At 47.3% G+C, this 17428-nt stretch overlaps 1 protein-coding gene across 1 annotated transcript in view; it reads right to left on the bottom strand.

Annotated features, from left to right (window-relative positions):
• LOC311130252 (trinucleotide repeat-containing gene 6C protein-like) overlaps positions 1-17428 on the bottom strand; it is a 60999-nt gene that overhangs the window by 13646 nt on the left and 29925 nt on the right. Inside the window, exons 5-13 of the mRNA XM_084162956.1 lie at positions 10581-13427; positions 8580-8798; positions 7709-7956; positions 7340-7397; positions 7078-7223; positions 6613-6756; positions 5505-5645; positions 5175-5294; positions 4536-4619 (exon numbers count right to left, since the gene is read on the bottom strand). Of these exons, the coding sequence (XP_084019082.1) occupies positions 4536-4619; positions 5175-5294; positions 5505-5645; positions 6613-6756; positions 7078-7223; positions 7340-7397; positions 7709-7956; positions 8580-8798; positions 10581-13427 (4007 nt within the window). The remainder of the gene's footprint in view (positions 1-4535; positions 4620-5174; positions 5295-5504; positions 5646-6612; positions 6757-7077; positions 7224-7339; positions 7398-7708; positions 7957-8579; positions 8799-10580; positions 13428-17428) is intronic.

Here is a 17428-nt window from a genome sequence, read left to right as displayed (position 1 = left end):
CGGGCGGTGTGTTTGGGATCATTGTCATGCTGAAAGACCCAGCCACGTTTCATCTTCAATGCCCTTGCTGATGGAAGGAGGTTTTCACTCAAAATCTCACGATACATGGGCCCATTCATTCTTTCCTTTACACGGATCAGTCGTCCTGGTCCCTTTGCAGAAAAACAGCCCCAAAGCATGATGTTTCCACCCCCATGCTTCACAGTAGGTATGGTGTTCTTTGGATGCAACTCAGCATTCTTTGTCCTCCAAACACGACAAGTTGAGTTTTTACCAAAAAGTTCTATTTTGGTTTCATCTGACCATATGACATTCTCCCAATCCTCTTCTGGATCATCCAAATGCACTCTAGCAAACTTCAGACAGGCCTGGACATGTACTGGCTTAAGCAGGGGGACACGTCTGGCACTGCAGGATTTGAGTCCCTGGCGGCATAGTGTGTTACTGATGGTAGGCTTTGTTACTTTGGTCCCAGCTCTCTGCAGGTCATACACTATGTCCCCCCATGTGGTTCTGGGATTTTTGCTCACCGTTCTTGTGATCATTTTGACCCCACGGGGTGAGATCTTGCGTGGAGCCCCAGATCGAGGGAGATTATCAGTGGTCTTGTATGTCTTCCATTTCCTAATAATTGCTCCCACAGTTGATTTCTTCAAACCAAGCTGCTTACCTATTGCAGATTCAGTCTTCCCAGCCTGGTGCAGGTCTACACTTTTGTTTCTGGTGTCCTTTGACAGCTCTTTGGTCTTGGCCATAGTGGAGTTTGGAGTGTGACTGTTTGAGGTTGTGGACAGGTGTCTTTTATATGTCTCCTGAGTGGCGCAGTGGTCTAAGGCACTGCATCGCAGTGCTAACTGTGCCACTAGAGATCCTGGTTCGAATCCAGGCTCTGTCGCAGCCGGCCGCGACCGGGAGACTCATGGGCGGCGCACAATTGGCCCAGCGTCGTCCAGGGTAGGGGAGGGAATGGCCGGCAGGGATGTAGCTCAGTTGATAGAGCATGGCGTTTGCAACGCCAGGGTTGTGGGTTTGATTCCCACGGGGGGCCAGTATAAAAAATAAATAAATAAAATGTATTCACTAACTGTAAGTCGCTCTGGATAAGAGCGTCTGCTAAATGATGTAAATGTAAACAGGTGCCATTAATACAGGTAACGAGTGGAGGACAGAGGAGCCTCTTAAAGAAGAAGTTACAGGTCTGTGAGAGCCAGAAATCTTGCTTGTTTGTAGGTGACCAAATACTTATTTTCCACCATAATTTGCAAATAAATTCATAAAAAATCCTACAATGTGATTTTCTGGATTTTTTTCCCTCAATTTGTCTGTCATAGTTGACGTGTACCTATGATGAAAATTACAGGCCTCTCTCATCTTTTGAAGTGGGAGAACTTGCACAATTGGAGGCTGACTAAATACTTTTTCCCCCCACTGTATGTCATGCAATAAAATGCAAATTAATTACTTAAAAATCATACAATGTGATTTTCTGGATTACAGACCTCTACATGCTTTATAAGTAGGAAAACCTGCAAAATCGGCAGTGTATCAAATACTTGTTCTCCCCACTGTATATGATGCCGAGTTGCGAATACAATCAGAAAAACTGTTAGAATGTTTTGCAATTGACTGCCATAGCCCCAATAAAAAAAGTAAACATTGGCTGTTAATCACATGGTTGGGGTCGCGAGAATTGGGTGGTGTGCCAAAAGTGTTTGGGAAACCGTGCTTTAGTGTCTTATCACAGATTATTTTACAGAAGTTCCCATTTTTGCAAGAAAAGAGGATCCAACCACACAAGCAGCCGGCTTCTGTAACCACTTCTCTATCCATTCTGGAGAAATAGCACGTTTGAGCAACTGGAGATGCTTTTGATAAACACATTTCTCCTGACTCACACGCAGCTTTAAGTAAGCATATCCGGTCTATTTCAACACTCATAATAAACAATACAAATTATAGCACATCATATCTATAGTATGATTATAAATTTTTTAATCGTCATTTTTTCATTTGTAAACTGATTATTTTCATTTTCGCATATTTTGTAGCTTAGACCCTATTTGAAATCATCTGAGGTGTTTGAGACACAGCATGTTCTTGAATACAGGGTGGATGTTCTAAAATGGGAATACATTTTACATTTCACTTTCAAATGGTAGCACAAAGATGGTTGGAGGTCCACACATCAGAGAATGTTGACTTGAATGGGAATATCAGTTTTATATTATACTGTATGTCTTCCATAGGAAACCTATTGAAATAATATAAATAATAGAATAGACATTTATGTTGACAGTCGATGGTGGACCGGCGGCCATCTTTGTCGTAGTAATTGGAAGTAAACATTTCAATTCAAATGTCAATGATGTACCAGGTAATTACACCAGTTTGAAGGGATATGTCCATTCTATTTCTATGATTGAAATGACACCCACCCAGTATTCAAGAGCATGCTGTGTCTCAACCAATGGCAGGCACAAAAAAAAACTCAGATGATGTCATAGAGGGTCTAAATTACAAAATATGCGGAAATAGAAAAGAAGTAGTTTATACGTTTTTAGATAATTGACATTAAAGGATATTATTATTTTGTATAAAAAAACCATTTATTTCTTGAAATTATAAAATAGTTTGTAAGCTTTTAAATCATATCAAACTCAACCGTTTCTCTTTTCCAGTGATGAAGACATGGATGTAGGTAAGGCAAAATGGGTAAACTTTGAGCACCTCCATCTTCTCACTTTCTGACCAATTCTACCATGGGCAAATACAGTTGAAGTCGGAAGTTCACATACACTTTAGCCAAATACATTTAAACTCAGTTTCACAATTCCTGACATTTAATCCTAGTAACAATTCCCTGTCTTAGGTCAGTTAGGATCACCACTTTATTTTAAGAATGTGAAATGTCAGAATAATAGTAGAGAGAACGATTTCTTTCAGCTTTTATTTCTTTCATCACATTCCCTGTGGGTCAGAGGTTTACATACACTCAATTAGTATTTGGTAGCATTGCCTTTAAATTGTTTAACTTGGGTCAAACGTTTCAGGTAGCCTTCCACAAGCTTCCCACAATAAGTTGGGTGAATTTTGGCCCATTCCTCCTGACAGAGCTGGTGTAACTGAGTCAGGTTTGTAGGCCTCCTTGCTTGCACACGCCTTTTCAGTTCTGCCCACACATTTTCTATAGGATTGAGGTCAGGGCTTTGTGATGGCCACTCCAATACCTTGACTTTGTTGTCCTTAAGCCATTTTGCCACAACTTTGGAAGTATGCTTGGGGTCATTGTCCATTTGGAAGACCCATTTGCGACCAAGCTTTAACTTCCTGACTGATGTCTTGAGATGTTGCTTCAATATATCCACATAATTTTCCTTCCTCATGATGCCATCTATTTTGTGAAGTGCACCAGTCCCTCCTGCAGCAAAGCACCCCCACAGCATGATGCTGCCACCCCTGTGCTTCACGGTTGGGATGGTGTTCTTCGGCTTGCAAGCCTTCCCCTTTTTCCTCCAAACATAATGATGGTCATTATGGCCAAACAGTTCTATTTTTGTTTCATCAGACCAGAGGACATTTCTCCAAAAAGTAAGATCTTTGTCCCCATGTGCAGTTGCAAACCGTAGACTGGCTTTTTTATGGCGGTTTTGGAGCAGTGGCTTCTTCCTTGCTGAGCAGCCTTTCAGGTTATGTCGATATAGGACTCGTTTTACTGTGGATACAGATACTTTTGTACCCGTTTCCTCCAGCATCTTCACAAGGTCCTTTGCTGTTGTTCTGGGATTGATTTGCACTTTTCGCACCAAAGTACGTTCATCTCTAGGAGACAGAACGTGTCTCCTTCCTGAGCGGTATGACGGCTACGTGGTCCCATGGTGTTTATACTTGCGTACTATTGTTTGTACAGATGAACGTGGTACCTTCAGGCGTTTGGAAATTGCTCTCAAGGATGAACCAGACTTGTGGAGGTCTACACATTTTTTTCTGAGGTCTTGGCTGATTTCTTTTGATTTTCCCATGATGACAAGCAAAGAGGCACTGAGTTTGAATGTAGGCCTTGAAATACATCCACAGGTACACCTCCAATTGACTCAAATTTTGTCAATTAGCCTATCAGAAGCTTCTAAAGCCATGACATCATTTTCTAGAATTTTCCAAGCTGTTTAAAGGCACAGTCAACTTAGTGTATGTAAACTTCAGACTCACTGGAATTGTGATACAGTGAATTATAAGTGAAATAATCTGTCTGTAAACAATTGTTGGAAAAATTACTTGTGTCATGCACACAGTAGATGTCCTAACCGACTTCCCAAAACAATAGTTTGTTAACAAGAAATTTGTGGAGTGGTTGAAAAACGAGTTTTAATGACTCCAACCTAAGTGTATGTAAACTTCCGACTTCAACTGTACGTATGGAAAGTTTTATTCAAAATCAAAAGGGGTGGGGTCAAAAAGTGATTAAAATCAAATGGAACGACCCAGAGGGTCACACATAGTGATGAGAATGTATAGGGGTTGAAACAGGGGCCTCTTACTTGCTGCTCCTGTTGTCTGATGGGGCCGGATACGTTGCGCTGAGCTTGCATCATTTGCTGTTGGATTTGTAAACGCTGGTACGCCTAGAAACAGAGAGAGAGGCAAAGAGAGAGAAAGAAAAAAGAGAGAGAAAGAAAGATGAAAAGAAAGAGAGAGAGAAAGGGTCATCACCTTATCCAAAAGACTGTGGGGTACCCTGAGAGTGTCCATAAAAAATACAATAAGAATAGCCCATCCTGTCTGGTTCAGCTATTACAAACCCTGTTTCTAATGCAGACAGGCCCATCCTGTCTGGTTTGGTTAGTACAAACCCTGTTTCTAATGCAGACAGGCCCATCCTGTCTGGTTCGGTTAGTACAAACCCTGTTTCTAATGCAGACAGGCCCATCCTGTCTGGTTCGGTTAGTACAAACCCTGTTTCTAATGCAGACAGGCCCATCCTGTCTGGTTCGGTTAGTACAAACCCTGTTTCTAATGCAGACAGGCCCATCCTGTCTGGTTTGGTTAGTACAAACCCTGTTTCTAATGCAGACAGGCCCATCCTGTCTGGTTCGGTTAGTACGAACCCTGTTTCTAATGCAGACAGGCCCATCCTGTCTGGTTTCTAATGCAGACAAGGGCCTTTGCCTTTGACTCACCATTTGCAGTTGCTGAAGTTGGTACAACAGGGTCATTTGTTGAGGGTTTATTGGTGAGGTTAAAAGTGCAGGGTTCAGACCAATGTTTTTTGCGGCAAACTGCAAGAGCTGTGCTTGAACCTGGAGGGGAGGACAAGGAGACAGAGAGAGGAGGTGAGAGGTTTGTCAGAACACCTCAAAGTATCTTCAAACAGCAGAGTAAAGGAGTCATGAGGAGAGCCTGAGGCTGGGGGAAAGAAAACAAGGTGGTGTGTGTGAACGGAGAGAAACTTCGCTGAGGTATAGTGTGTGTGTGTGTGTGTGTGTGTGTGTGTGTGTGTGTGTGTGTACCTGAGGGGTGAGAAACTGAGGCACTTGAGCGCGTAGACTAGGCTGGGAGGAGCCGAGAGGCGGCACTGACGGCTGAGGAGGAGGCTGCTGCATGGCCCGGGATAGTGCTGCTCCGCTACTGCCAAACATTCCACTCTGCATCTAGACACACACACACACACACACACACACACACAGGAGAGGAAATGACAGAATGTCAATAAGAGTTGACATGGAAATCACTCATTCCCTACACAGACTGCCGATGAATAGGATGTCCCTCACAATACAACTCAGGTATTGGCCCACAAATAAAGACAAGATACTACTGTAACGATCAGCTTACTTCTCCACCATTTACCAAATCATCCAGGGTCCATTTGAAAGAAAATAGTTGAAAACTTAAGGTCTACCTTCCTGAACCACTGACCAATACTAGAGAAACTGGCACATTTGGAGTGCCTTCAGTTGGATTAAATGGTGATTGTGATTAAATGATAGTGCTCTTTAAATGCCTCCAGCAATATGCCAATAAAGGAAAATGGGCCACAGGTACTGAGAATTATGTTCAGTGTCAGGAAAGAAGTTATTCAATTCAACACTTATGACAGAGTTACAGTGCTTTGTTGGGCTTTCAAGGACTCTTATTTTCTATAAAGGACTCTTATTTCTATGGTAGCTCCTCTCTGTAACGTTGACAACACAAAAACTATCCCATTTCAATGGGCACTCCAGGCAAGGTTATGGACGCAACAACACTTGAGACAGTGGTGGCGAGCTGAATGGTATTCTCAACTTCGTTCAAAGTGTTTTCTCTTTAGTGTCGCATATTGAGGCTATTCTCCAGTTCCTGGCAATGGGTTCCTGAAGTGTGTGTGTGAGAGAGATTGTCATAATGTACATGTGTGTTTGTGGGTGCTACTGTATACCTACGTACAGTAAATGTGTTTGTGGTTGTTACTGTATACCTATTTGTGTGTATGTGTCACAGGACGGACCTGAACCAACGTCTTAACCGGTAGCCATAATAGGACACTTGCTTTTGGGCCGGGAAGGGCTACCTCATTACGAGACTGTGAGCCTGACTCATGTCCGCTACACGTGCAGCACATGCGTTTAACCCCCGTACCTGTCTGTTGTTCAAGTTTTGCATGTTGAGCCCCGGGGAGCCCAGGCCCTGCCCAGGCTGCAGGTTGTTAACCAGGGGGAGCTTCAGGCTGACAGGAGAAGGCATAAACGGTGAGGGGGGGGCGTCGTCTGACAGACCACCATCCTGGAACCAGGGAGGAGGGAGAGAAGAACAGTCAGTCAGTTTCAGTCAATCAGTAAATCATTTAAGTTAATCAATCACTTATTTTGTATGGCACGTTTTACAAAGGATTCTGTAAACTTCTCATAATCCCAACATGGGTAATAAGATAAAGTGGGACTGAAAAACTCTAACAAGACCTCTATTTACACCATTCATTTTTCATTGGCACGTGTGTTTGTCGTTTAATCCTTCATCAACGGAAATGCATTATACTAGTTGTGTTTCTACTGGACATAACTGCTGTTGATTTCTGATACAATACTAGCGGCAGTCATATAGTACCTTGTCTAGGAATGGGCTGCGGTCCGAGGAGGGGTCTTTGGAGAAGGCCTGGGGACGGCAACCCAACGGCTTGTTCATCCCGTTGTTGTAGTCCGACATGCCCATGCCCCGCTTGTCCAGTTCGGTCTTCTTCTCCAACAGAGCGCCTTGGTAGAGAGAGACAACGGTCAGACAAATATGGAATACACATACACAGCAACAAGCAGAAACACACGTAGATGTGCGCGCACACAGTCAGACACACACTCAGGGAGAAACCTACTCATGGCCTGGTCTAGGTTCATGTTGTTGCTCTTCAGAGCCTCCTCGGCAGGATCCCTCTGTAACACAACGACAACATGAGTCAGTGACAACCTCAACTACACAACACACTGACTACATGCTTGATACATACATTTAAATACATGGATTCTGATCAGACCTGGGTTCAAACACAATTTGAAATCATTTCAAATACTTTGTCTGTGCTTGACTGAAATTGCCTGGATTAATGGACAAAAGAACGGTCCCAAAACCGCAAACCCTGTCCATCTGGCACTCCAGGAGGCTGGAGCAAAAGTAATTGTAAAATATCAAATAGTAATTGAACCCAGGTCTGATTCTGACATTGCAAAATTAATCAAATTCATACCGGGAAGCCCATGTCAGTGAGCTGCTTGATGAGACGGTTCATGATCCAGGCTTCATCTGGCTGGTTGCCCATCTTGCCCTTGGGTGGGCCCTTCTTGAGCGGATGGCCCCACGAGTTACAGGAAGAGCTGCTCTCCTGGGAGGCAGGGCTGTTCCACATGTCGCCAGCGTCAGCATCCCATTGGCCAGAAGACATGCCCATCTCCTCCTCTCTCCCGCCTCCCCAGCCATCTTGCATAGATTTGGGGGCTTGAAGAGGAGCAGTGCAATGCAAATGTGAATATCACGTAGATGATCACCAAGTAAAAACAATTTAGAAAGTGCCTTCTTGTAATATAGCTTGTTCACTGAAATCTGACTGTAGTCTCAAGCTAACCTTAGTATTTGTGTCTCTGCTATATCAATATACTGCAGTCTTTTGAGTGTAACCATAACACGTTGACAAGCAAGCATTTCACTGTACCATGTGCACATGACCAATAAACTTTGATTTGAGTTTTGACTGCTTGCAAAAATCAAGGGCAACCCCCTTGCGTGCAATTGGCAATGCAACCACTTGGTGTCAGTATTGTCACACAAGTACATCCATTTCTTGTTTGACTTCCTTGTATAAAAATCATTTAAAAAAGGCACAAAAACCCAACAATTACCAAATTGATCGAAGCATGCAATAGCATAATTAGCACAAGGGAAACCTCTAGTGACACCATGTTCTTCAAGACTCAACTAGAAAAGCAAAGCTTTAACAGAAACATTCAGGTGCTTAAAAACACAATTGAGTATTTGTTTTTGTATTTCTGTAGTTTACTGATAAGATGAGTAAGTGAGTGTGTATTGACTATGTTTGTATACCAACAGGGTGTGGTCCTAACCTGGCTTGCAGGGTGCAGGTCCAGAGGGTCCGTTGTTGCCCCTCCTGTAGGGTCCATTGGGCTCGTGCCCCCCGTGCCCCCCATCGCCCCAGCCTCCAGGAACACCAGGGGGTTTACCCCAGGCAGAGGTGCCGTTGTCCACTGCAGGAGAGGGGCCAGCGGGCTCCCCCCACGCCGGCTCTGGCTTGGGCTGCTGGACACTGGGCAGCTCCCCCCAGCCTGGGAGAGGAGAGGGTAGGTCATATTGATAATGTATGCTTTAAAGTCATGTGTGCATCACTTTATTGCAAGTATATTCACTTACAAGACCAGCAAACAGTGATCGGACATATTGTTAGCAATTGCAGTCTGGCAGTCTAGTTTTACTGCCAACTAACTGGTTCCTTTATTGATGAAAATGTAACCATAAAACTACTGAGGAACAGCGTGTGCTAGCTTCCATTCATTTACTTGCGCTACACCCCATTCTATTCTCCAATCCTCAGGCTTTTCCTCCTTGTAAAACAGTGAGCCAAGTTGTAACATGTTAATCAGAGGCAATACAGCGCTGTCCCAAATGGCACCCTATTCTCTATATGTGTACTACTTTTGACCAAGGCCCATAGGGCTCTATATAGGGAATAGGGTGCCATTTTGGACGTAAGCATAGGTTGACGCAGTGCCATGATGCTGCTATATATAGTCAGAGGGCTTTCAGGCTCCGACAGAAGAGTTTGGCCAGGAAGGAGGGAAGGAGAGAGAGAGGCAGGGAAGGAGAGAGAGAGGCAGGGAAGGAGAGAGAGAGGCAGGGAAGGAGAGAGAGAGGCAGGGAGAGAGGCAGGGAAGGAGGGAGAGAGGCAGGGAAGGAGAGAGAGGGGCAGGGAAGGAGAGAGAGGGGCAGGGAAGGAGGGAGAGAGGCAGGGAAGGAGGGAGAGAGGCAGGGAAGGAGGGAGATGGGTGGAGGACGGCAGCCATGACTGTTTAACTCCTGGCCAAGCTCCCAGATCCTCTTGTCTGAGCTGGCTGAGTCCACTGAGGAGCACTGTGACTAGAGCAGTGTGTGCCAAGCCTGGCTGATCAGTCTCTGGTTACTGGGGTTGTACATAGAGATAAACAGCAGGGGGCACTGATCTCACTCATCCATAACCTTTTAGTGAAAGCAGTGCCTTCCTGCCACAGTCTGCTTTCACTGAAGCTTTGTCTATGCAGTGGGCTGCCTTGAAAAGCCCTGGCATTGTGCATGTTCAGTAATGCTGAGCGATTAATGCTTTTTGAGGTAGGTTCGGTTTCGATTATAAAAAAACATTAAATGCACTATGCATTATGTGGGTTGAATGCTGTAACAGAATAAAACAATTAGTAAAAGTCCCATGATGGTAGTGACTGCCCATTACTGCTTAATACTTATTAACCATCATTTATTCACATTACTTTACTAAAATATTTAAGTTGTGTATATTACATTTGTTTTATTTGATGACTCTATAGAGCTGCTGCCTATGCGGTCTGACAAAATCACTATTTTGTAGTTCTTCAAAGTAAATAAGGCATACTTTTATGACTGATGAAAGCAACTGTTCTCTATCCCTCTGTTCTCTATCCCTCTCGATCACACAGTTCGGGCTTAATCTGTTTCATCTCTAGAGAAACTGTGCAATGTGTGCATTGAGATCACAGAAAACCCCCAAACAAAATGGAATTTAAATAATTGAACCAGGTCGCTCAATTAGTTGTTTAAAAAACGAAAAATAACAAACGTTTTGGTTAATTGCTCAGCACTAATATTCAATGGCAAAATATATACTTGAACATTCGATATTTCCTTTGACATAAGATTATATCTTATGGGATAACACTAAATTCTACTTTGGGGAATGTGTAATACCTAAATATTAATAGAATGTCTCATTTGAAGTCTTTCCAGTATAGGTTAATCACAGGGCTTTACCACTAAACATTACAGCGGTGCATAATACCCAGTTTAATAGACATTTCAGACAGTGAGTGGGGTCAGCTTCTTACCTGGGTTGGCCATTGGTGGTCTGCCCTGGGGTCCTCCACCGTGGTGCGGGGCGGCGGTGTTGGGAGATCCATTGTTGTTGCCATGGTGCTGGCTGTGTGGCGGGGGCTGTCCGTGGTGGTGATGGTGATTGTTGTTGCTAGGGGGGACGGAGGAGTGGTTGTTGTTGCTGTTGTTGACGGCCATGCCTCCGTTGCTCTTACTGGTCGGCGGCTGGGTGGGGTTGTTGCCTTGGTTACCGTTACCGCCAGTGGGGTTGTTCCGGTCCCACATGTTCACGGTCTTGTTGTAAGCGCTGGGGTCTCCCCAGGTGGACGTGCCGTCATCTATCTCCATCTTGCGGCGGATGGAGGGAGGAGAGGGTTCCTCCCAGCCGGTGGGCTCCATCGCTGGGTCGGGTTTGGCTCCGGAGCTCCCCGGGCCCCAGCCGGGGTTGGAACTCTGCCTCACCGATGCAGGGCCGCCCCAGGACCCCATGCTGCCTCCTCCTGGTCCACCTCCAACACTGTTGCCGTTGGGGCTTTCTTGAGGCTTGGAGCCCCATCCTGGGGATGGACCATTGGGGCTTTCCATGGGCTTGGAGCCCCATCCTGGTGCTGGGCCGTTGGGGCTTTCCTGGGGTTTGGATCCCCATCCAGGTGCTGGGCCGTTGGGGCTTTCCTGGGGTTTGGAGCCCCATCCTGGTGCTGGGCCGTTGGGGCTTTCCTGGGGTTTGGAGCCCCATCCTGGTGCTGGGCCGTTGGGGCTTTCCTGGGGTTTGGAGCCCCATCCTGGTGCTGGGCCGTTGGGGCTTTCCTGGGGTTTGGAGCCCCATCCTGGTGCTGGGCCGTTGGGGCTTTCCTGGGGCTTGGAGCCCCATCCTGGTGCTGGGCCATTGGGGTGCTGGGTCTCCCCCCAGCCACCACCTCCAACAGCAGGGGCAGGCTTCGACGCCCAGCCGCCCCCATTTCCTCCACCTCCTCTGGGGCTGTCCTTCCATCCTCCTCCTCCTCGTCCATTTCCTCCTTCTCCTTCCCACATGCTGCTGGAGGATCCATTCTTCTTCACCTCGTCCGGTTCTCTCCATTCTCCTCCATTGGAGCCGTTGGACCCATTGGAGCCATGGCTGCCACTTCCGTGGCCGGAGCCCCAGCCGTGGCAGGAGGACTTTGGCCCCTCTCCCCAGCTCTGGGACTGGTTCTGCTGGGTCTTGGCTGGCCCGTCGTCCCAGGTAGGGGAGGACTTCTCCTCAGGGACACCCCAGGATTGACCTCCACTCTTGGGGCCATTGTTTGTGGTGTTGGGGCCGTGGGCCATGGGCTCCCCCCAGCCACCGACGGAACCATTGGGGGCCTTGTTGACAGGCTGCTCCCCCCAGCCTGAGGATGGAGGGCCTCCCCAGCCTGATGGGCCATCGCTCTTGCCTCCAGAGCCCCCTGAGCCTGGCCTCTGAGATGGTCCCAGGTTGGGGTTGGCTCCCCCGTTGCGGGGGTCCGGTTGGGATCCGGAAGAGGGGCTGTTGGAGCCCCTCCAGGTGTCCCCTCCACCGCCTCCCTTCATCTCGCTGGTCTTCCTCTCGTTGGCGGCGCGCTGCTCCTCCATCTCCCAGGAGGTGTGCTGGCGGACGGGTGTCTGGCCCCAGCCTGTGTTGCAGAGCACGCGGGGATCCAGGTCCTGCCGGGGCAGGGGAGGGGGGCCTCCGTCCTCGCTGCCAGTCCTCTCCCTGCGGTGGGAGCGCCCCTCACTGCCGCCGCTCCCGCTACCCTCACTAGCCGGGGCCGGGGTTGGCTGGCCCCAGGAGCTCACCTGCTGGTCCTGGGCTGGGCCATCTGAGGAATCCCAGCCTCCTTTGGCCTCTCCTCCACCGCTGGATGGCTTCCCCCAGTCTCCTCCCCAGCCTCCTTCTCCACCTCCACTCCCGCCGCCTCCGCTGCCAGAGCAGCCCCAGCCGGACGTGCCTCCGGAGGGTGCCGAGTCCCAGCCTGAGTTCTTGGAGGAGTCAGCGGATGTCTTGGTGTCTCCGTTGCCCCAGACGGAGCTCCCTGCATCTCCGTTGAGCTGGGAGGACTCGGTAGGGGACTGGCCTCCCCAGCCGGGCAGCCCGTGGATGGGGCTGAGGGGCTGCTTAGTGTGGTGGCTGTTTTGTCTGTCAGTGTTAAGGTTCGGGTGTTCCATGCTGCTGAAAGACACATTCGTATTGGAGGACGGGGCGTCAGGGCTCATCATGCCTTCCCAGGTACTGCTGCTGTTCTCGTCCCCTCCCAGGCTCCCGTTGCCCAGGCTGCCGTTGGGAGGTAGTGAGGAGGGGTTGGGGCCGCCTCCAGCACCCTCTTGCCCCAGCACGGGCCAGGCCGAGGGGTTGGCGTTGGGGTTCAGGTTCAGGCTAAAGCTAGGCTGGGAGTTCCAGCCCGGTGCTCCTCCACTCCGGCCTATGTTGGGCCCTAGGCCGTCAGGTTTGGCTCCCTCAGTTGGGCCCATGGTGTTGGGGCCGGGTCCAGAGCCCCAGCCCCTGCTGCCGATGGCGCCAACTCCCAGGCCACCGCCAGGCTGCATCATGCTAGCTACGTTAGCGCCGTTAGCTTTGAGAGAGGAGGGGTAGTGGGCCTGCTGGCTAGTAGCCCCCGCGGCCATGCTCATGTTGCTGCTGGTCTCTGGGTTTGTACAGTCAGCGGCTGTGGCACATTCTGGAGGATTCGCTGGTCGGCTGTCGCTGCTGCGACTGATGGAGGGCCAGGCCTCGGTGTCGCTCCCGTCGATGATCACTTGATCCCAGCTACTACTGGTGCTGCTGCTGCGGTCGGTGGCTGGTGGTAAGGCTCCCCAGTGGGGATTCTCATACTGGGCACCAGGACCACTCTGGAATGGCAGGTCTGGAGGAGAAAAATAGATAAATATTTATTTAACCAGGAGAAAACATTCTCTTTTACGAGAGAGAGACAGAAAACACCTTGTAATAAACTCCCTCAGCTCCTGGAGGAAGTCATTGTAATGTATCTCCTTGTTTGGTTAAACTGTTACCATCCGACTTGGCAGCAGTGAGAGGTCGTCACATTGCTGGTCTGTTCACCAGTCAGATTCCTGCCATAATCAGAATGCACAGTAGACTTTGCCCCATGTCCTATTAGCTATGGCATATCCATATATTCCTGCTTTGGTGCAGTCAGATGTGGAGTGACTGGGTGAGCGATAAGAGCCCTCCCTCTCCTACTTTCTCTCCCCCTAACCCTCCTTCCTTCCTACTCTCCCCCTATGTGAGTGGGTGAAATGGTCCCTCCCTTTCCTCCCACCTGCGCTCTCCCTCTCCCCCCTTCCCTCCCTACTCTCCCGCCTCTCTCCCCCTGAACTGAGAGGCCCATCAGTCTCCATGTAGGCTCCCCTAGCTGTGGCTGTGAAGGGAAACCCAAGTGGACCGCTGCTCATTTATTGGAATGAAACCAAGATGGCTCCTCATTCATCATTCCCTACGCTCCAGCAGGTCCCCACAAAGCACTACCAGGTCTGGGCTGCTACAGACACAGCTACACTCTGACACTGGAGACCGCAGAGTACACACATTAATACTCTGCTTTCTTCAATTCTATATTTCTCTCCTTCTCGCACACACACAAATGGATCAAACAATAAGACAAAACGAATCATACAGAAACACAGCATAAAAATTTATAATATTCAGAACACAAACATAAATGCTAATATGAATATATTTCCTCATACCAAAAGAGGGAGTAAAATGAGACATAGGTCTAGCCCACACTGCACAACATCGCCTCAGCCTACAGACACACACAACACTCTAACTCCGATGAGAGAAACCAGTCCCGGTAAAAACGAACAATAGGCCCATTTCATGCCATGAGGCTGTAATGAATCAATGAGGCAGCTAATCAATGGCCTTATTAATGCTGCTGCAGAGAGGAGAGGAGGTATTGATCCACCAACCACCATGCAAAGCCAAGCCAACCACTAAACTGGTCTTATCTACAGAGAGGGCCTGAGAACACTGCTGTTCCCACTCGCCTTCATTACTTTAGAGCTGGGTCGGGGCCAATTGCATTTCAATCGAGTAAATTCAGAATGAATAGAAATGAGATAGACCTCATCTCTGCTTATACAGTGGGGGAAAAAAGTATTTAGTCAGCCACCAATTGTGCAAGTTCTCCCACTTAAAAAGATGAGAGAGGCCTGTAATTTTCATCATAGGTACACGTCAACTATGACAGACAAATTGAGGAAAAGAAATCCAGAAAATCACATTGTAGGATTTTTAATTATAGGAATTTATTTGCAAATTATGGTGGAAAATAAGTATTTGGTCAATAACAAAAGTTTCTCAATACTTTGTTATATACCCTTTGTTGGCAATGACACAGGTCAAACGTTTTCTGTAAGTCTTCACAAGGTTTTCACACACTGTTGCTGGTATTTTGGCCCATTCCTCCATGCAGATCTCCTCTAGAGCAGTGATGTTTTGGGGCTGTCGCTGGGCAACACAGACTTTCAACTCCCTCCAAAGATTTTCTATGGGGTTGAGATCTGGAGACTGGCTAGGCCACTCCAGGACCTTGAAATGCTTCTTACGAAGCCACTCCTTCGTTGCCCGGGCAGTGTGTTTGGGATCATTGTCATGCTGAAAGACCCAGCCACGTTTCATCTTCAATGCCCTTGCTGATGGAAGGAGGTTTTCACTCAAAATCTCACGATACATGGCCCCATTAATTCTTTCCTTTACACGGATCAGTCGTCCTGGTCCCTTTGCAGAAAAACAGCCCCAAAGCATGATGTTTCCACCCCCATGCTTCACAGTAGGTATGGTGTTCTTTGGATGCAACTCAGCATTCTTTGTCCTCCAAACACGACGAGTTGAGTTTTTACCAAAAAGTTCTATTTTGGTTTCATCTGACCATATGACATTCTCCCAATCCTCTTCTGGATCATCCAAATGCACTCTAGCAAACTTCAGACAGGCCTGGACATGTACTGGCTTAAGCAGGGGGACACATCTGGCACTGCAGGATTTGAGTACCTGGCGGCGTAGTGTGTTACTGATGGTAGGCTTTGTTACTTTGGTCCCAGCTCTCTGCAGGTCATTCACTAGGTCCCCCCGTGTGGTTCTGGGATTTTTGCTCACCGTTCTTGTGATCATTTTGACCCCACGGGGTGAGATCTTGCGTGGAGCCCCAGATCGAGGGAGATTATCAGTGGTCTTGTATGTCTTCCATTTCCTAATAATTGCTCCCACAGTTGATTTCTTCAAACCAAGCTGCTTACCTATTGCAGATTCAGTCTTCCCAGCCTGGTGCAGGTCTACAATTTTGTTTCTGGTGTCCTTTGACAGCTCTTTGGTCTTGGCCATAGTGGAGTTTGGAGTGTGACTGTTTGAGGTTGTGGACAGGTGTCTTTTATACTGATAACAAGTTCAAACAGGTGCCATAAATACAGGTAACGAGTGGAGGACAGAGGAGCCTCTTAAAGAAGAAGTTACAGGTCTGTGAGAGCCAGAAATCTTGCTTGTTTGTAGGTGACCAAATACTTATTTTCCACCATAATTTGCAAATCAATTCATAAAAAATCCTACAATGTGATTTTCTGGATTTTTTCCCCTCAATTTGTCTGTCATAGTTGACGTGGACCTATGATGAAGGCCTCTCTCATCTTTTTAAGTGGGAGAACTTGCACAATTGGTGGCTGACTAAATACTTTTTTTCCCCACTGTATGATATGAAACTGCTCATTGTTGAAGGCTGTATTCTTAGAATCCATATGTTTTTGTAATTCACAAATCCAATAATCAATTGTCATATCAAAAAGAATGGCATCCCATTGCTAGCTATATTATCTATAACATTTTAACATTTAAGTCATTTAGCAGACGCTCTTATCCAGATTGGCTTACAAATTGGTGCATTCAACTTAGGATAGCCAGTGGGACAACCACCCTTTCCCCCTTTTTTTTTATGGGGGGGGGGGTAGAAGGATTACTGTTATAGTATTCCAGGTATTCCTTAAGTGTCTCCGGAAGGTGGTCAGTGACTCCGCTGTCCTGGCGTTGTGGGGGAGCTTGTTCCACCATTGGGGTGCCAGAGCAGCGAATAGCTTTGACTGGGCTGAGCGGGCCAGACACAAAAGCATTTTCAATTTCTAAGTCCTCTTAGACATTTAGAAAACGTATAGCCTCCGGCTTTCCTTAGAGGCTTCACTGAATTTTTTATTAATATGTGTTTGTGTGAAACAGTCGGTAGGCCGTATTTGGGCATCACCTCATTTCAAATAGAGATTCTTACCTTCTATTAGCTCACTATTGGATTCTATCAGATCGTTCTGTGATTTGCATAATTGCCTGGAGTCGATCCATCACAGATAAAGCTATGGTCAAAACAATCCTGTCAAATAGTAGGGAGACTAGCTTCGTTTGAGACACACACTGACTGACAGATATGTGGCTAGGCTTAAGATACTGCGCAACACGCCTCTGAGTCCCTCCAAATGCAATTTTCTCCTCAACATACTTATCTCCTCTTCTCAGACTGCCTTATCACACAGTGTCAGTGTGTGTGTAGAAAGGCAGACACACACACACACACGTTTTAGGCTATATAGTAGCTCTACGCATGCACACACACACAAACTTAGTCTGCAATCAGCTCTACACAGCCCTTCCTAGAAAGTCTAACCACAGAGGTACCACAAAATTCCCATCTCAAAATCCTAACTTTAACAATGTTGCAAAAGATTTCCCATTAAAAGTCGCTCCTACTAAATTTTGTGGGAGAAAAAAACAAGTGCACGTGCTGTATGGTGAACGCAGGCTGTTCGGTTCCGTCGCTCTCACTGCAGGCTGTTCGGTTCCGTCGCTCTCACTGCAGGCTGTTCG

The sequence above is a fragment of the Coregonus lavaretus genome (assembly GCF_964263955.1).
Source record: "Coregonus lavaretus genome assembly, chromosome: 6".
NCBI lineage: Eukaryota > Metazoa > Chordata > Actinopteri > Salmoniformes > Salmonidae > Coregonus > Coregonus lavaretus.
This window is presented reverse-complemented; position numbering and strand designations above follow the sequence as displayed.